Below are 26,988 nucleotides of genomic sequence, written 5' to 3'. Positions count from 1 at the left end.
CCCGTTCGCCCCCACTCACTCAGGTATCCTTGAGGTTCTATTCCTTCTGGAGTTCGTATTTTCTCCTTCCGCTCTCTCAGGTGAATGTAATATCCCTCTCAGTTCGAAAAACGGTGCGGAGGGAGTTTACAGAGCTCCCTTCTTCTCTGCCATTTTGGCTCCACCCCCGGGTTTTGTTTTTTTAATCCATTCTGCTACCCTGTGTCGCTTGTTTGGAGCATTCAGTCCATTTACATTCAGTGTTATTATTGAAAAATGTGGGTTTAGAGTCATTGTGTTCTCCCTAGAATTCATGTTTATAGTGGTGTCTCTGGCACCTTGTATTCTTTGCAACATTTCCCTCATAGAGTCCCTCTTAGGATTTCCTGTAGGGCTGGTTTGGTGGTCATGAATTCTCTGTTTTTGTTTATTTGGGAAATCCTTTATGTCTCCTTTTGTTTTGAATGACAGGCTTACTGGATAAAGGATTCTTGGCTTTATGTTTTTTCTGTTCATCACACTGAAGATTTCCTGCCATTTCTTCCTGGCCTGCCAAGTTTCATTCAATAGGTCTGTCACCACTCTGATAGGTTTCCCTTTGTATGTGAGGGCCCTTTTCTCCCTAGCTGCTTTCAGAATTCTCTCTTTATCTTTATATTTTGCCAGTTTCACTATGATATGTCATGCCGAAGGCCAATTCAAATTACATCTTAAGGGGGTTCTTTGTGCCTCTTGAATTTGAATGTCTATTTCTTTTCCCAGATTTGGGAAATTCTCAGTTATAATTTGGTCTAGTATCCCTACAGGCCCTTTCTCTCTGTCTTCCTCTACAGGAATTCCTATGAGCCGGATGTTGTTCCGCTTGATTGTATCACTCAGGTCTTGAATTCTCCTTTCTTGCTCCTGGATTAATTTCTCTCTCTTTTTTTCAGCTTCCTCTTTTGCTATTATTATATCTTCTAATTCACCTATTCTTCTCTCTGCCTCATCAGTCCTTGAGGTGGCTGCCTCCATTTTGTTATTCACCTCGTCTATAGCCTTTTTAAACTCATCACACCTATTTTCAAAGTGCCTAGTAATTGTCTCAGTTGATTCTTTGGTGCTTTTCTCAACCCCAGTGATTTATTTTGTGACAAGTTTTTAAAATTCTTGATCCGGTATGTTGTCTAGATCTGCCTTGAGCAGTTCTGTGGCTGTGACTTCTTCCTGGAGGTTCTTTAGGGGAGAGTTCCTTCGTTTTGTCATTTTTGCTAGTTTTTTGTCTCTTGTCACCTTTTGAAAGCTTGTTGTGCACTGTGCACCTGTTAATATTTCTCTGTTAAAGGAGGCTTATTGAGTGTCCAGGGCCTGCCGTTTCAGGAAATATTCTTTTGATTGGTGTCTCTCAGTTTCTCTTGTTGTGCCTTTAAATATTTTATTTCATTACTCAGCAATATTTGGGACTCGCCGTCATGCACACTTTGGCTTGTTTCTTGATGTAGCCGTAAGAAGGAAAATAGACAAATACAGGGGGAACAGAAGCACACAAACGCATAGACAGATCAAACAAACAAACACATTAAAAGCGGGATAGAAAAGAAAGAAAATGGAGAGGAAAGAGACGAACAGAGAAGAAGAAAAAAAAAAGAAAAAAAAACAAAGGGGGTCAGAGACAACCAAGGACAGTGGACAGTCTAAAAGTGTATGACCAGTTGAGGGGAGAGGTAAGGATGAGATACAGGAGAATATATCTGGATTGCAAGAAGGTAAAAAAAAAAAAAAAAAAAAGGCAGAAAGGAGAAAGGTAAATAAGGAGTAAAAATTTTTAAAAATTTAAGTGAAAAAAGGGAATAATAATAAAAAATAAGTACAAAAAAGGAAGAAAAAAGAAAAAAATGAAGAAATAAAGAAAAAAATTATAAGAAAAATAAAGCAGCAGCTCCAGCTGGTGGATAGGCATGGTTTGGTGTGGTAGGTCTCAGGCTGCTCTCAGAGGCTCTGCCTTGGTGTCTGCGGAGAGTAGAATGGCGGAATGCCAAGCTCCGCTAGAACTATGCACTATAGGCCACTCTAATGAGTCCAATCTCCTGTGTCGTGGTTGAGCTGAGTTCTATTTTTCCAGGCCCACCTCAGTTCAAAGTTCCAGTCCATGCACTTTTATGTTACCACAGATGAGGTGTATTTGCTTTGGTGGCTGGCTTCTTAGCGGGAGGAATCAGTTTGTCTTGGCTCAGGCAGGGATTTTGGCTGCCCTTTCCTGAGGCGAGGTGTGGCGCCTGAGTGAGATGCGTAGCAGGAAGTGAAGTGCGCACCGTCACAGACACAACTGTGGATTCCCAACCCCCAGCTGGGATCGCTATCGCGTTGGGGGAGGAATGAGTTTCTCTTGGCTTCATGCAGCTGTTGCCGGAGGCGCCGTGCGCTGCCGGAAATGAGCTGGAAGTCCTGCAGCCTGAGCCTGCGCCCAGGTCTCCAGGACTGCCAACTCCCTGCTGGGATCGCGTAGGTGTGGGGGCTATTTTTTCCCTGTTGGCACCTGGGATTCGGGATTCACGCGGCCAATGCTGGGGGAGAGAATTGCTGTGGAAATGAGGTACGTGCTCCCACTCCCAAAACTGAGGTCTAAGTGAGTGCCCCTGGCGCCGCTGCTGCTGCAGCCTCTGACTCCCTGCCGAGATGGCGCAGGGCTGGAAGCTGTTCTTTCCCTTGCGCCATGTGGGTTTGGGATTCAGGCTACCCAGCAGTTATATATGGAGTCAGCTTCTCTCTCCAAGCGCCGTTAAGCTTTCTTTAACTCTTCTCCAGAGACAGTACTATGAGCGTGTTCAGTCTCTCTATCTCTTCCCTTTGTCTCTCGGGCTCCGTGCGCTTGCCCTGTGTTGGGCTGGGGCTCCCACCTCCCCTGCCCATCTCGGGCTGGCCCATTTTCCAATCTCCCCAGTTCGCAGTCACTCACTCAGGTATCTTTGAGGTTGTCTTCTTTCTGGAGTCCGTATTTTCTCCTTCCGCTCTTGCAGATGAGAGTAATGTCCTTCTCAGTTCGATAGATGGGGCAGACGAAGTTTACAGAGCTCCCTTCCTCTCCGCCATCTTGGCTCCTTCTCTTTTTCTATTTTTTAATGCTTGTTTATTTTTGAAAGTGAGAGAGACAGAGTGTGAACTGGGGAGGGGCAGAGAGAGAGGGAGACACAGAATCTGGAGTAGGCTCCAAGCTCTGAGCTGTCAGCACAGAGCCCCGACGTGGACCTTAAATTCATAAACTGGGAGATCATGACCAGAGCTGAAGTTGGACACTTAACTGACTGAGCCACGCAGGCACCCTCCAAATACCTTTTCAACCTTAAGGCTAAAATTCATTCTCCATTGATGATAGCACTATTAAACCTCGTGTTTAAGTTAGTTTTGAGAGGTTATTGTAAGACTAGATTGCTTTATCACCGAGGAGCAGTGGAATGAGATAAAGCACATATAGCCACTTTGTTCAGAGGGGCAAGATATGGTCCCACTTAATTAGAGGAAGGTCTAAAACAGTTGCTTTCCTTTTATCTTATTTTAAGCACTGCACATACCATCTTATATTGCACTGGGCGCAGCCCTAATTTCTAAAATAAAAGGAATTGTTCATATAGTTCTCATTTTATTATATTGACCATATCACTTAGAGTTCCTGGTGGAAGTTTGAGACACAGTGTTTTACTTTTTCATTTATTTATTTTGATGTTTTCGTTTATCAAAAAAATTTTTTTCTTAATGCTTATTTTTGAGAGAGAAAGAGTAACAGAGCATGAGCAAGGAGGGACAGAGAGAGAAAGAGACACAGAATCCAAAGTGGGCTCCAGGCTCTGAGCTGTCTGCACAGAACCCAAACCAGGGCTTGAACCCACGAACTGTGAGATTATGACCTGAGCTGAAGTCAAACGTGCAACCGACTGAGCCACCCAGGCGCCCCCATTTTCATTTATTTTTGAGAGACAGAGAATGAGCTGGAGAGGGGCAGAGAGAGAGTGAGACACAGAATCTGAAGCAGGCTCCAGACTTTGAGCTGTCTGCACAGAACCCGATGCCAGGCTCAAACTTGTGAACTGTAAGATTATGACCTGGTCCCAAATCAGATGCTCAACCTAATGAGCCACACAGGTGCCCTGAGACACAGTGTTTTTAAAATGACAGTATTTATGCTTTCTTATCAGTTTTTCTAGAAAATTTTATTATTTGTTATGTGTTGATTGACCTTCAGGCGTTAAACACCTGTGTTGTGACCTTGTGATCAGAGCCATCTTGGATTCTTCCCTCTTTGTTCTTAATATTTGTTCAGTTGCAGACCACTATTCTTTCTTCATCATCTTTCTTAGATTCTACCCTTCGCCTTTCCTGCTCTTGCTTAGGCCATTATTCTGCTCTCTCCTGATTAACATCTTTAATTCTAGTCGGTCTCCTTTACCCTAAACTCATTCTGCACACCGTCAGATTCATCTTCCTGAAATGAGAAAATCATTATGCTATTCCTCTTTGAGAAACCTTCATTGAATTCCCTTTCCTCAAGTTCAGACCTGCCTGACTGCTATTCAGGGCTCTTCACATTTTGACTCAACATACTTCCCTTTATCTCACAGTAACCCCCTCCATGGACATTCTATTCCAGCCAGGCCGGTTGTTATTCATGTTCCAGAAATGCCCTGGGCCTTCTTCTCTTTGCCTTTTTTTTTTTTTTTTTTAAATAATGGTCGTTTGAATTCTTTCCATTCTTCAAGTTCAGATTCCTATATAACTTGTCCTGGCTAAACCCATAGTGATCTCTCTGTGTTTTGAAATGCTGCAATACTTAACGATCTATATTTGATACTGTAATAATTACATTAAGTACTAAATACTCCAGTATTAGAGGTATGTAAAATATAAAGGTCCCAGAATGTATGAGGTTCCCACATCCTGCATCCCTGCTGAACCATCACCATACAGCACAGCAATTCCCAAAACAGCCCTTTTACTCATTTGTAGATAAACTTTTGGAAGATTCTTTCATAAATTTAACCACAACTGCACTTTTTTTTTTTTTTTTTTTAAACCTTGATCTTCTTTGTCCTAGTTTGGTTTCTGGAATAGCACAGGATGGGACTTTGTGTTGTTTTATAAGAACCCTAAAAATGTTTCATGACAGCCTTCATGGCTCTCCTTCAATCATCTCCAGGCAGAAACTATTCTTGTAACATTCCTTGTATACTGTGCTTTCTAGTTTCTCTTGCCGTTTTGATAACAGTTTTAGTTTATTAATATCTCTCATAGAGTATAGTCCCAGGAATGAAGCATAGGCCACTACAGATTACAGTGAGACTATTAATTTCCATGCTGTGGAGAATATGAACATAAACTAAGCAAAATAGGAAAAAACACTAAAAAAGAAAATGGACATAGACTAAAATTGGCCACATCCTTTTAACAGTCATACTGTTGGTTGAGGTTTAAGTTTGAAAACTCTAGATCTCCTCCGTCAAACTAGTATGAAGCCACCCTGCGTTGCCTTTTCTGTTATGAAACTAGATCTCGTGACTGAGTTGTCATGTTCGTGTTGGCTGCTAAATACGTCAGCCAGAACTTGAAATGCACTGTTTGCAAGTCTTAAGAGTTTTCTATTTACTGATTAGGAAATCATCTTTCCTTTTTACCAAACTTCATAGTTTCCCCCCATTGATCTTACTGTGTAATGTTTATATTGATCAGCTCCACAGATCCTCTTTTTTATTCTTTTTCTTTTATTTTTTTTGCGGGGGTGGGGGTTTGAGTGCTTTATTACTTCAAGCAAAGCAAAAATGTTGTTGAGGAACAAATTGTTTATGTTAAAAACTTTTTCTGATTTTTATTTTTATGGAAATAGTTGACGTATAGTGTTCTATTAGTTACAGTGTACAGCATAGTGGTTTGACAATTCTGTACATAACACAGTGCTCAACTCAACACATGTAGTCACTGTACAAAGTTACTATGATATTATCAACAGTATTCCTTATGCTATACTTTTCATCCCTGTGACTCATATAACTGAAGTTTGTACCTCTTAATCTCCTTCACTTATTTAGCCCAGTGTCCTACCCCTGTCCTTTCTGGCAACCACCATTTTGTTCTCTGTATTTGTACGTCTGTTTCTGGTTTTCATTCATTCATTTGTTTTGGTTTTTAGATTCTACATATAAGGAAATCCTATGGTATTTTTCTTTCTCTGATTTATTTCACTTAGCATAATAACCTCTAGGTTCATTCTTTTTCATGGCTGAGTAGTGTGTGTGTGTGTGTGTGTGTGTGTGTGTGTGTGTACAGATTTTTTTTTAAGTGGTAGAATATAAATAAAATGCAGGAATAAGAACATAACCCTTTTGTATATAAGTGTAAATTTTGTTTGTTACATTTCTTATATCATCTTTGTAAACACCATATAAATGGCTATGTAATACTTCTTGATGGTTCAAGATTTACTTAAGCATTCCTCTATAGCTAATGCTATAGTTCTCCAGTTCATGGCTATAGCTAATGCTGCAGTAAACATCTTTTTGTGTAAAATATCCTCTGTTTTTAAATAGTGTTTAGAATGTTTTTAGAAGTGTATAGTTTATATTAAAGGTACAGTGACTACCTATATGATTGAGGTTGTTTTTATTAATTTTACTCATCCCTCCAATTAAGAGGATTTTTATTGAAGTGATCAATATATTATGAAAAAATAGATCCTGTGTTATGAAGACTTGTGATGAAAGAGGTTTTAGATGAGATTGTATCCTAAGATTTATACATAAATTTAGTGAAACTTTATACTCTTGTCTTTCAATAGCTGGATAGAACTTACACTGGCTTGCAGACTCTTGGAGCAGAGACGGTAGGTCTTTTCCTACAGTATTATTTGGGAATAAGTAGAATGTAAATTGATATTCATTTTTAATTAGGAAAAAAATTGCTAAAATTTTTAAAGAGTTTTTCTTCTCCCTTTTTAAGTTTTTTAAAAAGTGATAAAAGTACACATAAAACTTATCATTTTAACAATGTTTAATTGTACAATTAAGAGATATTAAATATACTCCCATTTTTATGCACTGTCATCCATCTCCAAAGCTCTTTCGTCTTGGAAAACTGAAACTGTACCCATTTACAGTAACTTTCATTCCTCTTTCTATTCAGCCCTGGCAACCACCCCTCTACTTTTGGTCTCTATGAAGTTTTGACTACTCTAGGTATCATATAAGTAGAATTATATAGTCTACTTTTTTTTTTTGATTGGCACATTTTTCTAAGCATAATGTTCTCAAAGTTCATCTGTATTGTAGCATGCATTAGAATTTTCTTCCTAAAAAAGGCTGAATAATATTATTCCATTATATGTATGTTCATTTTGTTTATCCAGTTATCTGTTAATGAAAAGTGAGTGGCTTACATCTTTCAGCTCTTTGAATAATCCTGCTAAGAACCTGGGTGTAAAGATACCTGTATAAGTCTATGCTTTCAGTTCTGTTGGGTTTACACCCAAGACAGTGGAATTGCTTGGTCATATGGTAGCTCTGGGTTTTTGGTTTGTTTTTTGGGTTTTTTTGTGTTTTTGTGGGGGTTTTTTTTAGAAGACTTTTTTTTTTTTTTTTAAGTAATTTCTACACCTAACATGGCGCTTGAACTCACAGTCCCAAGATAAGTAGTTGTACACTCCACTGACTAAGCCAGCTAGGCACCCTATGGTAGTTCTGTTTTTAATTTTTAAGGGACAGCCACATTCTTTCTATAGCAGCTGCACCATTTTACATCCCCACAAAGTGCCCAGTGGTTCCAGTTTCTCCACATGTTTGCCAGCACTTCTTTTCTATTTTTTTGATAGTGGCCAAACTAATGAGCGTGAGGTGGTATTTCTTTGAGGTTTTGGGTTGCATTTTCCTAATAACTATTGTTGTTGAGTATCTTTTCATTGTTTATTGGCTGCTTGTATATCTTCTCTGGAAAAATGTCTAGCAAGATCCTTTGCCCATTTGTGAATCAGGTGTTTGGTTTTTCGTTTTTGAAAAGTTTAAGGAGCTCTCTCTGTATTCTTGATACTAATTTCTCATCAGATCATTCTGTGTATTATTGCCATTTCACTCTGTTAATTGTGTCCTTTGATGCACAGAAGTTTTTAATTTTGATGTAGTCCAGTGTTTCTGTTTTTTCTTTTGTTGCCTGTGTTTTTTGTGTTATATCCAAGCAATCATTGCCAAATCCAGTTCATGAAGCTTTGTCCCTATATTTTCTTCTAAGTGTTTTTATTGTTTTGGGTCTTATGTTTGGGTCTTTGATCCATTTTGAGTTAATTTTTGTATATGGTATGTGGTAAAGGTCCACTTTCATTCTAATGCATGTGGATATCCAGTTTTCCTAGAACCATTTGTTGTAAAGACTGTCCTTTTCCCAGTGGGTCTTTTATTCCAGTGGTTTATATGTCTTCTCAGTGCCTGTACCACATGGTTTTGATTATTATAGTTTTGTAATAACAAGTTTTGAAGTCTGGACATGAGACCTCCAACTTTGTTCTTCTTCCCCATACCCTTCCTTCCACTTTTTTTTTGTTGGTATTCATGCTGTATCAGCAATAGCCATTATAGTTAGAATTAGCTAATTAAACCTTATTCTCTTTAGGGAAATGTGCTCTGTTGTATCAAAAGATACTTATCGAGCATGTGCTATGTAGGAGACACTGGTCCTGGTACTGGGGATGCAAAGAGATAGCTGCTGTTCTTAAGGAGTTATACTCTTGATTGTGTTGAGAATGGGAAGAAGATAAATAGCAAACAAAAAGAAATGAGATAATTTCACTTAAAGCAAGTGATACAGAGAGTAGCCTAAGGGACAAGGGAGTTGCTTTAGGTTGGATAGAGAAAGCCTCTCTGAGAAGATCATGTTTGATTGAGACTTGATGAGAAAGAGGCAGTCATACAAAGATTTGGTAGGGGGTGTTCTAAGGCAGGAAAACAGCAAATAAAAAGGCCCCAATTATATGATTGGTTTCACTGAGTTATCTATTAAACCAAACTAGATTACATTCTGGGTTAAGTCCTTTAGTTCTTAGATTGAAATTGCCTTTGAAGTATGATTAAAAGTCATTTGTCACATCTCTTAAGAGTACCACGTTCTTAGACAAGTTTGGGGCTTTCTGTGACACTGATGATGGATTCATGAGCCCAATTGTTGCCTGATTGTGTAGGTAGTGGATGTCGAGCTCCACCGACATTCTCTTGGAGAAGATTCCATTTATCCTCAGTGTTCCGAGTCAGACATCTCTGATGCCCCACCGTCCTTGCCTTTGACCATTCCAGCCCCAGTGAAAGCTTCCTCACCGATAAAGCAGTCACATGAGCCAGTACCTGATACTTGTGTGGAGAAAGGTAATATATTTTTCCTTATAGGGAAATGAATTTTTCCTTGTACAGAGGAATCACTCTCTGGGGCATTCCTTTCTCTCATTTGTATTATATGATATTGAACTCCTGCCTTAGAGATTGAGGAATGTATGGAAAATAAATTTTCCATAAGTAGGCATGCTGCCTCTACCTATACAGTACAGTTGTGAAAATAGGTGAATCCTTATTTTTCTCAGAAAAATTTTTTTCATAAAGTTCTACATGCTTTATAGAACCTAAAACTCACTAAAGGCATTAAATGTTCATTTTTTGATGATTATAATGGTTTCATATAATACGTTGCAGGAAGACTTTTTGTTTGTGTGTCTAGTTGTGTGAACAAGAAACGGAATGTTAAGTACCTAATATTATTTAAAGTACACTATAACAACTGACACCACAGAAATACAAGGGATTACAAGGGAATATTATGAAAAATTATATAATAACAAAGTGGACAACCTAGAAGAAATGGATCAATTCCTAGAAACATACAACCTCCCAAAACTGAATCAAGAAGAAACTGAAAATTTGAACAGACCAGTTATCAGAAACAAAATTGAATCAGTAATCAAAAAATGTCCAACAAACAAGTCCAGGGCCAGACAACTTCACAGGTGAATGCTACCAAACATTTAAAGAAGAGTTGATACCTATACTTCTCAAACTATTCTAAAAAAATAAAGGAGGAAGGAAAGCTTCCAGAGGTCAACATTCTCTAAGGCCAGCATAACCCTGATACTGAAACCAGATAAAGATGTTACAAAAAAAAGAGAACTGCAATCCAGTATCTCTGATGAACATTGATGCAAAAATCCTCGACAAAATATTAGCAAATCAAATCCAACAATTAATTCATTTGAAAAAACCATTCACCGTGATCAAATGAGGTTCATTCCTGGGATGCAGGGGTGGCTCAGTATTCGAAAATCAATCAGCATGATATATCACATCAACAACAGAAAGGATAAAAACCATATGATCATTTCAATAGATGCAGAAAAAGCTTTTGATAAAGTACATCATTATTGCTAAAAACCTTCAACAGAGTAGGTTTAGAGGGAACATACCTCAACATAATAAAGGCCATTTTTCAAAAAACCCACAGCTAACATCATACTCCATTCCCCTAAGGTCAGGAACAAGATAAGGGTGTTCACTCTCACCACTTTTATTCAACATAGTACTGGAAGTCCTTGCCACAGTTATCAGACAAGAAAAAGCAATGAAAGGCATCTAAATTGGTAAAGAAGTAGTAAAACTATCACAATTTGCAAATGACATGATACTACATATAAAAAACCCAAAAGATTCCACCAAAAAAACTACTAGAACTGGTAAATGAATTCAGTAAGGTCATAGGATACAAAATCAGTATACAGAAATCTGTTGCATTTCTACACACTAATAAGCAGCAGAAAGAAAAATCAAGGAAATAATCCTGTTTACAATCGCACTAAAAGAATAAAATACCTAGGAATAAACTTAAGGAAGTGAAAGGTTTGTACTCTGAAAACTATAAAACATTGATGAAAAATATTGAAGATGACACACACAAATGGAAAGATACTCCATAGCCATGGATGGAAGAACAAATATGTTAATGTGTCCATACTACCCAAAGCAATTTAATGCAATCCTGATCAAAATACCAACAGCATTTTTCATAGACCTAGGACAAACCCAAAATTTGTATGGAACCACAGAAGACTGCCAAAGAGCCAAAGCAATCTTGAAGAATAAAATGGGTGGTGTCACAATTTCAGATTTCAAGATCTATTACAAAGGTGTAATAATCATAACACTATGGTACTGGGACAACAGAAGACATATAGATGAATGGGACAGAATAGAAAACTCAGAAATAACCCATGCTTATATTGTCAATTAGTCTTTGACAAAGGAGGCCAGACTATGCAATGGAAAAAAGTCTCGTCAACAAATGGTGTTGGGAAAACTGGACAGCAACGTACAAAAAGAAAAAGAAACAGGACCACTTCCTTACATCATACACAAAAACTCAAAATGGACTAAGGATCTAAATGTGGGACCTGAAACCATAAAAATCGTACAGGAGAGTCCAGGCAGTAATTTCTTTGACACCTGCAGTAGCAACACTTTTCTAGATATGTGTTCTATGTCAAGGGGAACAAAAAATAAACTGTTGGGACTGTGTCAGTATAAAAGCTTCTGCACAGCAAAGGAAACCATCAACAAAACTCAAAGACAAACCTAGTGAATGGGAGAAGATATCTGAAAATGACATATCAGATAAAGAGTTAGGATCCAAAATATATGAAGAACTGGTACAACTCCATATCAAAAAAATAGTTCAGTTAAAAAAATGGGCAGAAGACATGAACAGACATTTCTCCAAAGAAGACATACAGATGGCCAACAGACACCTGTAAAGATGCTCAACATCACCCATCATCAAGGAAATGCAAGTCAAAACTACAAAGGGATATCACCTCACACTGGTCAGAATGGCTAAAGTCAACCACACAGGGAACAGCAAGTGTTAGTGAGGATGTGGAGAAAAGACGACCCTTGTGCACTGTTGGGAGGAATGCAAACTCATGCAGCCACTGTGGGAAAAACAGTATGAATGTTCCCTAAGAAATTAAAAGTAGAATGTCCTTATGTGTGATGCGGTGATTCCACCGCAGGGTATTTGCCCAAAGAATACAAAAGCATGAGCTTGAAAAGATAACATGCAGCATTATTTACAACAGTCAAACTAGAAGACAGCCCAAGTGTTCATTGACTAATGAATGGATAAAGATGTGGTATATATGTCTCTCAAAAACAAATAAAAACATTAAAGATGTGGTATATATGTATAATGGAATATTACTCAGCCATAAAAATAATCAGGCTTGTCATTTGTAACAACATGGATGGATCTAGAGAGTATAATGCTAAGTGAAATAAGTCAGATAGAAACAAATACCATGTGATTTCACTCATTTTTGGAGTTTTAGAAACGAAGAAAAAAATGAGACCAACAAAAAAAAAATACTCTTAATAATAGAGAACAGGAGCTGTGCAGACAGCTAGCTCAGAGCCTGGAGCCTGTTTCGAATTCTGTGTCTCCCTCTCTCTCTGACCCTCCCCTGCTCCAGCTGTCTCTCTCTGTCTCTCAAAAAATAAAATAAAAAGCAATAAAAAAAAATTAAAAAAAAATAATAGAGAACAAACTGATGGTTAGCAGAGGGGAGGTGGATAGGGGGATGGGTGAAATAAGTAATGAGGATTAAGGGTGCACTTGGTTGTGATGAGCACTGAGTACGGTTTAGAGTTGTTGAATCACTATATTGTACATCTGAAACTAATATAACACTGCGTTAAACATACTGGAATTAAAAATATAAGATTCATCATCAGCAAATGTATTTTGACTATGATATCATTAAATCACTTTTATTATAAGATATAAAACTGGTTCTAAATGGTATCAATCTGTGAGCCTACATTTTAATGTGCTGTTAATATTTTAGTCTTTTTATAAATTATTCTTGAAATTTTAGTTGCATCTTCCTGGGCATTTAGCAAAATAGGGCATTATTAGGTTAAGCAAATGCTTTTTAAAAAAATTTTTTTAATGTATATTTTTGAGAGAGAGACACAGAGCATGATCAGGGGAGGGGCAGAGAGAGAGGGAGACACAGAACCTGAAGCAGGCTCCAGGCTCTGAGCTGTCAGCAGAGAGCCCGACACAGGGCTCAAACCGCAAACTGCGAGATCATTATCTGAGCCAAAGTCAAATGCATAACTGACTGAGCCACCCAGATGCTGCCCTAAGCAAATGCTTTCTTTTGAGTTTTTCTTTTTTTCTAATTTAAAGTTTTTCAATTCATATAAAAAATGGCAGAATCTAATACACTGGTGTACTTCTTATATATGCTTTATAGTTAATATGTTCTAATTTTTTGAAAGCATTTTAATAAAATGATTCTAAACATAATAATTTACATTTTACCCAAAAATGTATAAAGGGTTCATATATACTGTCAATTGTGTGTTTTCTCTGAGTGGTGTAAAAATGATTGTTGAAATAAGGGATTTTTATTGTTTCTTTTCCCACGATGGTAAGGTTTTATTATTTCTAACTGACTTATGACTTATTTGCCTGTTTCATTTCAAATAGGGTTCCCAGCCAACACTGAAGCTGACAGACACACTACATTTTATTCATTGCCATCTTCATTGGAACGAACACCCACCAAAATGACAACATCACAGAAAGTTACCTTTTGTTCGCATGGCAATTCAGCTTTTCAGCCAATAGCATCAAGCTGCAAAATTGTGCCACAAAGTCAGATTCCTAATCCTGAGTCACCTGGAAAGTCCTTTCAACCCATCACCATGAGCTGCAAGATTGTTTCAGGTAGGTAGATGATGTGTATCAAGTTGATGTGTATAAAAATTGTTGGAATGACAAAAACAAAGTATTAAGGCCTTTTTTTTAAGTTCTTTATTAAGTAGAGGTTTTGTTTATTTAACAAGTGAGCTATTGATTAGCAAAGCTGTCACAAAGCAAAAACAGAAATCATTTCTGTTGTAAGGAAAGAAATGAAATTCAAAGCAGTCAAGTTTCATTTCCAGGAATTGTGCAGGTAAAATGTTCCCTATGATGTATGGCTTCAGCTAAGGTAGAGATTAATTAAGTTTTTGGATTATATATGGAAAGCAGAGTGATTAGTAATAAAAAAAAAATTTAGAGGCCTTTTGGTGTGGAGTTAAAACTTCAAAGGTAGGAATTGGTTTGAGATTGAAAGGTCTCTTATACTCTCTAACCACAATAGAAAATTACTCATTCCTGTTATCCGTGGGTAGTTCTGAGCCTTCACTTTTACTAACGTTGAGTTGTCCACTGTCTCCTGACAGTCTCATGGTAGGTAGGCTTTGGGTAGGACTATACTTTAGATGTTTCTGCAGACTCTCTTTCATGTCTTTAGTCAGTGGAAGGCTTCTGTATATGAAAGGAGAGAAGAGGAGTCTTTGGTGCTAAAAACAGACAGCTAAGCAGAAATACTTGTTTTTGGAATTCATGAAAGGTGAAAGACATACAATTTTACCTACAAGTTAGAAGCATTTTGGAACTTGCTGCTTTAGAGGCGAAATAGGCTGACATATAAATTGGTTTGAAATTTAGAGAAATTCATAGATGACAGATTTGATCAATAAAAAAACCATTAGGATGTTTAGTGATACATTGTAACCTTTCAGAGTGTTCTGTGGGAATAGATATCTCTGGCTTGTAGCTCTGACACTTTGTTTTGGGTGGGTGAATTTCATATTTTCCTATTGGAGATTAATTGTAAATTAAGACTCCTGCCTGTTTCTTAAGTCTAACTGTTCACTTCTTTCCTTTAATTTTAGCATCTTTGAGTATAACCATTATTATAACAATCTGCCCAAGTTGTTAAAGAGTTTTATTATCTAGGGATTCGGCAGTTCCATGCTGTTATATAAAGCTCTGCTTTTTGAACTTTAATTTGCCTTGGGATGGGTGTATGGGGGAGAATCTTGTTAAAGTACAAATTTATATTTAGTGGGTCTGGACTAGCACCTCAGAGTCTGTTTTTCAAAAGCTCTCTGCTGATGCAATGATGTGGAGAGGGAAACGCACTGACCCCTGCCTCAGCCACGCTGCTGCTGCTGCTCAGTGTCTGAAATACACAGTCCCATTCCCTTTTCCCAGTTAGCCCTGGGAGCCCTGCCCCTCTTGCATTATCTTTGGCATCTTTAGTATCTCTTGTGTTTTTTTTTCTTTTTTCTTTTTTCTTAATAAAGGTTCTCCCATATCAACTCCAAGTCCATCACCACTGCCTCGAACCCCAACTTCCACTCCAGTCCATGTGAAGCAAGGTGCTGCTGCCAGCTCTGTCATTAATAATCCCTATGTTATCGTGGACAAGCCGGGGCAGGTTGTCGGAGCCACCACTCCCACCACAGGTGCGCGTTTGATCGGTATTTGTGTGATCCAAAAGATTTGGTCTTTGGTATGTGGACCTCGTAGCCATGTAATGGAAGAACGAAACCTTCATCTATAAAAAAAGACAAGGATCTGGAATAGTAACTCGAGTGTGGTTTCTCGGAGGGAAGGTGTGCTTTTTGTAAAAGTTATGTATTTTAGGAATTTATTCATTTTCTTTTTAATTTCTAAAGAGTAAAAGTGAGCTATAAAAATTTCTAAAGAGTAAAAGTGAGCAGGGCTCCCAGGGCTAACTGGGAAAAGGGAATGGGACTGTGTATTTCAGACCCTGAGCAGCAGCAGCAGCGTGGCTGAGGCGGGGGTCAGTGCGTTTCCCTCTCCACATCTTTGCATCAGCAGAGAGCTTTTGAAAAACAGACTCTGAGGTGCTAGTCCAGACCCACTAAAAAAAAAAAAAAGTTGGTTTTATTTTTATTTGGAAGATATTCTGTTTGGTTAAGCCTCCAACTTGGGCCCACGTCAGATCTCATATTCGTGGGTTCGAGCCCCGCGTCAGGCTCTGTGCTGACAGCTCAGAGCCTGGAGCCTGCTTCCGGTTCTGTGTCTCCTTCTCTCTCTCTGCCCCTCCCCCTCTCATGCTCTGTCTCTCTGTATCAAAAATAAATAAAAAACATTAAAAATAATTTTTTTAAACAGTGCTGCTTTCAGGGGTGCCTGGGTGGCTTAGTTAAGTGTCTGACTCTTGATTTCAGCTTGGGTCATGATCTCACAATTCATGAGTTCGAGCTCCACTTGGGGCTCCACACTGAGCATGGAACCTGCTTAAGATTCTCTTCCTCCCTTCCCCTGTATCCCTCCCCTGCTTCTGTGTGTTCTCTTTCTCGCTCAAATAAACTTAAAAAAAATTTTTTTTCAGAAATTACTTAATAACCTTTTGAATATATTTAGAAATGCCAAATAGGTACTATTCGAGATGTTTAGTTTTAGGAATCAGCCAAAAGTCTTTGCAGGCAAGTTTGGTAAATGGAGCAGGTGATTAAATACCACTTTGGTCTTGATTTATTGTTGACTGTAGATTATGAGACTTACTGTTATCAGTCCATAAAGGCAATTGTACAGATGCAATATAAAATGTTTAGTGTTGGCAGCACTTTGGAATAGGTCTAGCCTCCTGGTGAAACTACTTTGATGGAGCTAGCACTCACTTGAATGCATATATTCGGCACATTGTTAATAACCGATATCATTGTGTCTGGTGTCTCTAAATAAGTAGCAGAGTATGTAATGTTTACTTATTTATTCTGCTACATGTCCTTACTAGCTTCTTGTCTATTTTTAGGTTAATGAAGTGGTCAACTTAATAGAAGGAATCTCTAATTGTTTTTTCTATAAATAATTTCATGGTTGTGAGTTTTCATCCCTTGAGAATGAAAAATATTGGGGAAAAGGGGAAGGTTGGTGGAAAGTGCTTTAAAGCTACATTTTGTACATTTTATTTTGTACTTTTATTTTTACATCTGCCTTGCTTATCAGGAAGTCCTACAAACAAGCTCTCTACTGCTTCCCAGGCCTCCCAAGGAGCAGGTTCCCCTATTCCTAAAATTCATGGAAGCAGTTTTGTAACATCTACTGTCAAGGTAACACTCTTAGTGCATTATTATACTTTGTTAGTTTCTAAAGACAATAAGTTCAAGCTCAGCAAGAATTTCAGTAGAATCTTCAAGCTAATAAGAATCTTGAAGACCGTCTGCTTCAGACTCCCCTCCCTACCTTGTTCTTGACCATTTCCTAGTGTAGAAGGTGTTTCTCAACACTTCCATCAGTTGGACAGTTGGTATCTATTTGAAAACTTACTATGATGAGGAGGCAGCTATTTTGAGGGGGGAGGGGTCAGCTTTGTTACATTTTTCCTTCTAAATTTTTTTCCTTATTCATCTGGCAGTATACTCCTTTAACTATATTTGTACCAACAAGGAGTAAATATATATATTTTCCTGCATATCAGCCTTGTAGTTACTTGAAAATATTTTTTTCCACAATTTTTCTTTCTCCCCTTCCCCCACCTTCAAAGTAAGAAGGCCTTTAAAATTAGAACTTCAGATATGATCTGACTTGTTCAGCTAAGAGTGCTAGGTATCTGCTCACTGTTTAGCAAAGACAGCCCCTACTGTTTGGTTAGTTATTCAGCTTACTTGTCATGATCATGGCTGTCTAGAGACTTTGAGGTATATACTCGTATGTGAGAAAGAACTAAGAATTCAGAGATCATCTCCTACATGACTAGTGCTAACACAACATTTCTTATATGTAGGCACTTAATGGTGATAAAGATATTGAATACTTTTCTGGTCCAAGGTGACATTTTTTTCTCTGAGTTCAGTGCTGCCTATGAGCACTATGTTACATGAATGTCTAAATTATAATAATTGCCTCGAAGCTATAATTCTCTGCCAGTCTGTTTTTTAATGTTTGTTGATCTTTCCATTACACACTTAAGCAGGGTTCTTAACTTTGTTACTTGTCTCTAATTTATGGCAAATTGCCTCCGAAATTGACAATTTGTATTTGAGAATTAAAGACATATGACAGTAATTTTGAATGTTGACCTTTGTTGTTTTTGCATTTATTAACTCTTTAAGTTCTTTTTGTTATCTTTTTAAATCCTTTTTGAAAAATTTCTGCCTGTGTTGGGTATTTGGAGTAAAGATAAATCAAGTTGTGTGAGTACTATTGAAAGGGTATAAATACTACAACACTCTAACAACCTGCTTTATTTATTTAGTGCCTAGGGTCTAGGGATAGAAAATAAAGTACAGTGCCAGTCCTTCTTTAGTGGCTTACGACCTGGCAGGGGACTAGACACGTACAGCAATGAGTCAAACGTTAGCAGCTTATGATAGGAGCCTTTCCAGCGTGTGAGGGGCGCAGATGAGTAGTTCTTGCCAGGTGATAGCCTTTCCTTGCATTTAGTTTCTAAGACAATATTAAAATGCAAGTGTGGGGGCTTGGAAGACTCCAAAGAGTTTTGAGCTTTTAGTTTTCTTTTGTTTTATGGTTATGTTGCTAGAGGATGTCACAGATTTATATTAAATATAAGTGACGGGGATATCTGGAATCACTTATTTTATTGTAATTGAACAGTGTGTATTTTTATATACACAGCAGGAGGATTCTTTGTTCGCATCTATGCCACCTCTTTGTCCAATTGGGAGTCACCCTAAGGTTCAGAGTCCCAAACCTATAACTGGAGGACTCGGAGCTTTCACAAAAGTGAGTATTTATTAGGACATTATCCCATGAGTTGATATGGTTTTGTTACATAATTTTTGTGGCATATTGGAGTTGCTTGACGCTACCTTACAACAAGTTACTTTTTAGTATGCCTTAATTCTAAGACCAGATCCTACATCTGCAACATGCTTTCATTGATTTAGTGGGGTTCACAGAGCAGCCTTTGGAGTCCAGCAAAATGTGAACTCCAGAGAGCCGAAGGGGTGTGTGTCTGTTTCTTCTGCCGTTTGCCACCAAAATCCAGAACAAATGGACTAGGTTGGGTTTGCAGAAACACAGGATCAAATCCAGATTCTACTTTTGGTTCCTTTGATAGCTCTTATGGGCTATATTTAAGCATTATTTTTTTTTTAAATCTTTTGGTGGGGTCTCTTTTTATAGAACTTCATTAATTCATTCATTCCTACAAACTGAATAGATTCAGATATTAGTGGCTTTTTTCATGGAATATTTTAGTGTCATTATCATGTTTGTTGCCAGGTAATCATCAAACAGGAACCTGGTGAAACCTCTCATGTGCCTGCAACAGGAGCTGCCAGCCAGTCACCACTCCCTCAGTATGTGACTGTGAAAGGGGGTCACATGATAGCTGTGTCCCCTCAAAAACAGGTCCTAACTGCGGGGGAAGGGACGTCCCAGTCACCAAAGATTCAGCCCTCCAAGGTTTGTGTTGGGTAGGAATGGGGAGGTCAGTATGTAATTGAATGTTACTTGCCTAAATAATAGGCAGGTGCTGACAAGTTTCAGGTGATAAGGTTGCTTATTCCAGAAAAACCTGTAGATGGAAGCCCTGTTCGAAAATCAAGTCAGCCAGTGTCAAATCCATCTGCTCTTGCAGTAATCTTTGACAAGAGCAGGGCATGTCCTGTAGAGGGCCCCGGTACAGTTGAAGAGACAAAGGGACACTGTCATATCTCTGGCGGTAAAGGTAATAGACTTCATGTCACTTGATTCAAGTGTAAAATGAGTAGCTGACAGTACCAAGGTCTGCTGTTTTCTTTATTCCTGGTAGGCAAGTTCTATAGTTCACACCTCTGATGTTCAGGCTGAGTGATCTCTACTGATTCTCGACTTTTTTTTCCCTCCGATTCTTCACTCTGTAGAGAATTTATTTGTTTTAGAATTTGGAGGTGTGAGGAATTAATATACCGAGAGAACTATAAAATGGCACATAGATTCGTGTTTTCCTGCATCGGTCATGCTTATGAGTGCCTGTGTATGTCGCCTTCTACTTACACACTACCTGTGATTCTCAGACAACCTCCCAAGGTGGATACTCTGAACTCCATTTTACAAACGAGGAAGCTGTGGCTCTGAGAGGTCAGGCAGCTTCCTCGAGAGCAGAGAGCTAATAAGTGATGTAGGATTTGAAGCTGGGTCTGCGGACTCAAAATGTCCCATTGCAGAGCTAATTTGTGAGCCATTGTCTGGAACCTAAGCACACTTTTAGAACACACAGAGTTAAATTCTCATTTGGGGAACAGATATATTGTAAAGCTATCGAGAATATTACATGAAGTGCTTTCAACTTGAAACTAGCTTGAAAGCCAGTCTCTCTCGAGATAGATGAATTGCTTCAAGAGGAGTACTTGAAAATAGAAAAATGGTTTTAGTTATTTTAGTTATCTAGTTATTTAGAGGAGTACTTGAAAATAGAAAAATGGTTAGTCTAGATAGCTACACATAAATTGAGACAAAAATTTGTTATAGTTCTAAAATCTGTATGGTTCTAAAACTTATAAGAAGCCATTAACCATTTTCCCAAACTTATCTGGTCATGACTCACCTAATGATTAAAATATGTAGATATCGAGGCTTAGTTGGTTAAGCGTCTGAATTCAGCTCAGGTCTTGTGGTTTGTGAATTTGAGCCCTGCATTGGGCTCTGCACTGACAGTGCAAAACCTGTCTGGGATTCTCGCTCTCTCCTTCTCTGTCCCTCTCCCACATGCATGTGCAGTGTGTGTGTGTGTCTCTCTCTCTCTCTCAAAATAATAAATTAACTTTAGAATATATAAATATATATACTGAGGCCCCCATCTCAGACTCTGAATCAGAATCTTCTTGGGGGTGCTAGGAATCTGGATTTTTATCAAGCTCTCCTGCTGACTCATGTGATTAGGCAAAATTAGGAACCACTGGGCTATAGCATTATATTTGACTTTGGGGCTTCTCTAGCCAGAATCACTAAGACGGGCACCCCCAAATGCTTCCCAGTGTTCCCTCTTGTTTTGGTCTCAGGGGTAAGCCTTTTGGCAAAGTCCTTTCTGTTACTGTTATCTGGGCTTCTTACTCAGACACATTGTATATGTTCTTCAGAATCTATTTTGCTTCACCAAAGATACATGGAAGACTGATTTAGTTTTTTGAGTCAATATAGCTAGCATTGCTATTAATGCTCAGAAGCTCTGAACAAGTTAGTTTTACTTTTTTACACGTTGCATTTTGCAAATCCACTCCTCCTTGTTGCTGAACAACTGTATTGGCTTTCTTACCGTGTTGCCACCTACCTAATGGCAATATAGGACTAAGAAAAAATGGATGGATTTGTGCTGGAATGCCCTGAGTAGAGTTTAAGGTAACTTGAAAAGGCACAGGAGAGAGTGAAAGAAATGTGCAAAAGCAAAAGACCATTAGAAAAGGCATTTCCTGTATATCTAGGTAATTTAGTGCATGCTTTGGACCCCAGATATGAAGCTGTCTGCAAGTACAGACAGTCCCTGGTTATTGCTCAAGTGTCTGCCCAGAAACTATGCCAGAAGGCAGAAGGGTGAGCAAAAAGATACTGTTTTACCTTCCATTTAACTTTGGCACAGTAGAAATACAGCTTATCTTTTTGCACAAAAGTAGAGAGAGGTACTGTTTTTGCCATGAAAAGGGATAGCTGAGTACTTAGTGGGTTTGTGTGAGAAAGAATCAGTCAGCGTGGCCTTAAAGAGTGTGAGCTTTGGAGTTAGAGCCTGTTCCACATCTCAGCCATTCATCGCTTGTGTGACCTGGGCAGGTTTATCTTTGTAAACTTGGTTTTTTCATCTAGTAAAAGGGAGTAAGACCCTCCTCTGTCTTTCAGAGTTGTAAGAGAATTAGAGCTCATTGTAGATGAAGGGCTCAGCGCAAGAGCAAGTGCTCAGTAAGTGATAGTAACTTAAATGATTAAGGACAGGGGCCCCTGGTGGTGCAGTTGGTTAAGCTTTTGACTTTGGCTTTGGTCATAATCTCATGGTTTGTGGGTTCGAGCCCGTGTCAGGCTCTGTGCTGACAGCTACCTCAGAGCCTGGAGCCTGTCTTTGGATTCTGTGTCTCGTCTTTGTCTCTCTTTGACCCTCCCCTGCTTTTGTGTGTGCTCGCCCGCCCTCCCTCCCTCTCTCTCTCTCTCTCTCTCTCTCTCTCTCTCTCTCTCTCAAAAATGAATAAAAGTATTAAAAAATGATTAAGGACAAATCCTGTGTAAATGTGCAAAGTACCATGGTAGTTCTTATCATTAAGTACTAAATTGTAATTGACCATACTTTTCAGTGTCTGGAGAGAAAATTATATACATAGAATCCTCACTTTCTGGTTGTTAAAGTAAGTTCTGACTTGCAAAGGTTTGTAGAGAGCACAAACAAAAACACTGAATCAACCATGAATCAAAGTGGAATTTTTACAAAAATATAGAACAAAGGCTATCTGCTTTTCTGGTGAAACCAGAAAGTTAGGAATGCAGAGAGAAATGTTGTAACCCGGAAGAGTTCAAGTTCTAGGCCAAAGTGTTATATTATTAAAAAAAGAAAAACTAATTTGAGGTTATAGTAGTGTACTTAAGAGTCTTCTTTCTGATGTGCATAGACAGCTGTGTGTAGGATTTTCCCCAGTAGAATTCCAGACTTCGTCATTCTTTTTTTTTTTTTTTTTTTCAAATGAGGGGCGGGGCTCATCTTGTGAGTGGTGTGCTCCTAGTAGATACGCCCTGCTATCAAAACTGCCCTCCTGTGGCCAACTTGGGATACCACATTTTATTTAGTTCTTGGAGAGATTAAGTATGTCATATTTTGGAAATTTTGAAGCAGTTAAGTAAGAATAGAGGTTGGGACAAGGTGGTAAAGCAAGTTAAGATGCATGGAATTTTGAAAGAGAAAATAGCTCCAATCCATATATTTTCCTTTAAGATTTTTTTGCTTTGTTGGTTTAGGCACATGAAAATAGATGATGTGTAATTTAGCTTAAGCAGTGAATTACTAAGTTTGATATATTCAGCAAATGTGAAGAATCTCGTCTTGGGAAAAAGTTTGACTACTGTAACAGAGAAATCCAAAAACCAGAAGCTTAAGTTTCTCTCACACGTAAAAGACCAGTAGGTAGTTCGAGTATGTTGCCTCCACAGTCATCAAAAATCTAGACACTCCTGTCTTGTTGCTCTGCCATTCTCAAAATTTGGTTCTCAGCTTGTGGGCTAAGATAGCCATTTTATCTCATGCCACCACATTTGCATTTCTGGCCAGCAAGAAGAGAAAAGAGGGTGGAGGGAGGCATAACCCAAAAGTTGTACTCATCGCTTCTCTTCCTAGTCTTTTAGCCAGAAATCAGAAGACCAAACCTAGGCTGAGAAATGTTCTATGCGGCCATGTCCACGTAGCTAAAAACTGGGGGCTCTCTTACTATGAGAGAGAAAACAAGAATGGATATTGCGATTCAGCTAGCACTTTGTGCCATATTCCAAAAATGTTTTCCTACATTAAGAAACTTTTTTTTCCCATAAACACACAGGAAGGTTCTTGATTGGGGCACCTGGGTTGCTCAGTTGGTTGAGCGTCTGACTCTTGGTTTCAGTTCAGGTTATGATCTCATGGTGGTTTCTGGGTTCAAGCTCTGCATTGGGCTCTGCACTGACAATGCAGAATGTGCTTGGGATTCTCTCTCTCTTTCTTTGCCCCTCCCCTGCTTGCTCATGTGGGCACTCACTTGCTCTATCAAACTAAAGAAACAAACTTTTTTAAAAAGTTGGTTAATAAGAAGAGTTTATACTTCCACATCGATACGGGGGGAGTGACTATGCCCAGCTCTGTGGCCACAGTGACACTCCATGTTGCCTACAGAATGAGACTTATACAGTCAGAATAGAGAGATTTGAATAATCATCAGGGATCATTTTAACCAAGCTAGTATAGCTGAGAGGATTTGTCTTCTCCATTCTAAGTTAACTTGCTTTTTCCCTGGTTGGTTCTTTGAGTCTTTGTTTCTTCTTCCTTTCCCTCCTTTTTTTAAAAGAAAAAATTTTTTAATGTTTTTTAACTTATTTTTGAGAGACAGAGAGACAGCGAGAACAGGGGAGATCAGAGAGAGAAGGAGACACAGAATCTGAAACAGGCTCCAGGCTCCGAGCTAGCCTCCAGCACAGAGCCCAAGGCGGGGCCCGAACCCACGAACTGTGAGATCATCACCCGAGCCAAGCCAGACGCCCAACCGACTGAGCCACCCAGGCACCCCTTTCCTTCTTAACTTACATAAAAGTGGAGAGAGTTTTATAATGAATCCTATATGCCCATTACCCAGTTTCAACAGTTATCAACATTTTGCTAATTTTATTTTTCTTCCTAGAATATTTTAAAGCAGATGCCAATTATTATATACTTTAGTTTCTGTTTGACTAAATGAGTCTGGGATTTAAGATTAAGGTCCTCTGCCTTAGCCGAATGCTTCTCCATCTGGCACTTTTCTTGTGTCTCCATGTAGCCTCATAGATTACTATTCTTCAGTTAATAATAAACACTGTTGGGTCGCCTGGGTGGCTCAGTCTTTTGGGCATCCGATTTAGGCCCAGGTCACAATCTCACGGTTTGTGGGTTTGAGCCCCGCTTCGGGCTCTGTGCTGACAGCTCAGAGCCTAGAGCCTGTTTCGGATTCTGTGTCTCCCTCTCTCTGACCTTCCCCTGCTTACGCTGTCTCTCTCTCTTTCTCTCAAAAATAAATAAAAACATTAAAAAAGTTTTTTTTTTTTTTAAATAATAACTGGTGTCACATGTAACAACAGCTGTCATTTACTGTTCATCATGTTGGCTAGGTGTTTGATAAGCTTATCCTCATTTATGCCTCACGATCTTATCCATATTTTATAAATGAGTTGTCTAAGGCTAAAGCTCAGAAACATTAAATAACTTATCCAGCTACAAACTAGTGGAACAAAACTGGGAAACCAGGTCTGGCTGCTATAAAATCCTGTACTCTTTGTTCTTTGTTACACTGTGGTTTATAACACTTGATTAGGGAACCGTTTTCTTTCTTTCTTTTTTCATGGTTTTTTTAATGTTTTTTTTATTTTTGAGAGACAGAGACAGCGAGAGCAGGGGAGGGTCAGAGAGAGAGGGAGACACAGAATCTGAAACAGGCTCCAGGATCTGAGCTAGCTGTCAGCACAGAGCCCGACATGGGGCTGAACCCATGAACCATGAGATCATGACCTGAGCTGAAGCTGGATGCTTAACTGACTGAGCCACCCAGGCGTCCCTAGGGAACCATTTTCTTTACATCAGTCGTATTGTCCAAGCATGTGGCCAGTGTGTTTTACTGTATTCACATTCTTTGAAAAGAAACCATGTATGATTTAGTGATTATTTAACTTAAAAAAAAAGACTTCCATTCATCAGTTGCATGTTTATCATTTTGTTCTACTCCTTAGGTAATCCTGTTATTTTTAGTTTAGAAAAATTCTAAAATTTCAGTAAAATACAAAGAATGATATAATCAATACCCATGTATCCTCCACCCCAAATAAACATGCTTGTATTTATTTGATCTCATATTTTCTACTAGTAAAACATGACACAATTGAAGTCCACTTTGTTCTTCCCAAAAGCAACACTATCATGAATGTGGCTGTATAGTTTTCCAGTTCATACCTTTTATTGCATAAATCCATAGCCATAAATATGTATTGATGTCTCTGGTGTCTTATATTCCTTGCTACGTTTCTCTCATAGAGTCCCTTATAGGATTTCTTGTAGGGCAGGTTTGGTGGTGATGAATTCTCTCAATTTTTGTTTATTTGGGAAAACCTTTATATCTCCTTCTATTTTGAATGACAGGCTCACTGGATAAAGGATTCTTGGTTGCATATTTTTCCTGTTCATCACATTGAAGATTTCTTGCTATTCTTTTCTGGCCTGCCAAGTTTCATTAGATAGGTCTATAACCACTCTGATAGGTTTCCCTTTGTATGTTAGGGCCCTTTGATCCCTAGCTGCTTTCAGAATTCTCTCTTTATCTTTATATTTTGCCAGTTTCACTATGATATGTCATGCTGGAGGTTGGTTTAAGTTATGTCTTAGGGGAGTTCTATGAACCTCTTGAATTTCAATGCCTTTCTCTTTCTCCAGATTGGGGGAATTTTCATGTATAATTTGGTCCAGCACCCCTTCAGGACCTCTCTCTTTCTTCCTCTTCAGGAACTCCTATGATACAGATATTGTTCCGTTTGATTGTATCAGGTGTCTGATTCTCCTTTCATGCTCTTGTATCAATTTCTCTCTCTCTCTCTTGGCTTCTTCTTTTGCTATAACTGTGTCTTCTAATTCACCTATTCTCCTCTCTGCTTCTTCAATCCATGCATTGGCAGCCTCCATTTTATTATTCACCTCATTTATAGCCTTTTTTAACTAGTCACAGCTGTTTTGAATTTCTAGTCTTTGTATCAATATCTTCTCTGACAGCTTCTATGCTTTTTTCAAGCCCAGTGGTTAATTTCATGATAATCGTTTTAAATTCTTGTTCAGTTATGTTGCTTGTGTCCGTTTTGAGCAGTTCTGTCGCTGTGATTTCTTCCTGGAATTTCTTTAGAGAAGAGTTCTTTCATTTTGTCATTTGGCTAGCTTTTTGTCCCTTATCAGTTTTAAAAGCTCTTTCTGCACTGTGTGCCTGTTAGTATGGCTCTATTAAAGGAGGCTCTTTGAACTGTCCAGGGCCTGTCGTTTCAGGAGATGTTCTTTTAATGGTGGCTCTCAGTTTCTCTTGTTGTGCCTGTAATTAATATATTTCCTTACTCAGTGATATTTGAGATTTTCCACTATGTGTGCTTTGGCCTGTTTCTTGAGGTAGCCCTGAAAGGGAAGACAGACAAACACACAGGGAACACAAGCACGCAAACACAGATCCAGTAAACAAGCAAACCAAACGGGAAAGGAAAAAAAAAAAGGGAGCAGGGAAAGAAAAGAGCGGACAGGAAAGGAGAAAAAATTTAAAAAGCCAGGGGCACAGAGACAGCCAGAGATAAAGGACAGTCTGAGAGCCTAAAACCTGCAGAGGAGAGAGAGAAGAATGAGATAAGGGGAAAATATCTGGATGGTAAGGGTTGATCTAATCACAGGCTTAAATGTTGGTCTTTCTCAGACTCCGGTGGGGAAAGGGAGAAAAGGAGGAAATAGGA

General features: G+C 38.7%; 1 protein-coding gene across 4 annotated transcripts in view; it reads left to right on the top strand.

Moving 5' to 3' along the window:
• The window catches only part of YEATS2 (YEATS domain containing 2), a 123,666-nt gene that overhangs the window by 52,198 nt on the left and 44,480 nt on the right, over nt 1-26,988 (top strand). For all 4 annotated transcript variants that reach the window (XM_029939792.1, XM_029939789.1, XM_029939790.1 and 1 more), the window contains exons 9-15: nt 6,779-6,823; nt 9,164-9,344; nt 13,510-13,749; nt 15,159-15,320; nt 16,834-16,937; nt 18,463-18,570; nt 19,072-19,254. In XM_029939792.1, coding sequence (XP_029795652.1) covers nt 6,779-6,823; nt 9,164-9,344; nt 13,510-13,749; nt 15,159-15,320; nt 16,834-16,937; nt 18,463-18,570; nt 19,072-19,254 — 1,023 coding nt within the window. The remainder of the gene's footprint in view (nt 1-6,778; nt 6,824-9,163; nt 9,345-13,509; nt 13,750-15,158; nt 15,321-16,833; nt 16,938-18,462; nt 18,571-19,071; nt 19,255-26,988) is intronic.

Source organism: Suricata suricatta, chromosome 5, assembly GCF_006229205.1.
Source record: "Suricata suricatta isolate VVHF042 chromosome 5, meerkat_22Aug2017_6uvM2_HiC, whole genome shotgun sequence".
Classification (NCBI taxonomy): Eukaryota; Metazoa; Chordata; class Mammalia; order Carnivora; family Herpestidae; genus Suricata; species Suricata suricatta.
Note: the sequence above shows the minus strand (reverse complement) of the source record. Positions and strands in the feature narration are given on the sequence as shown.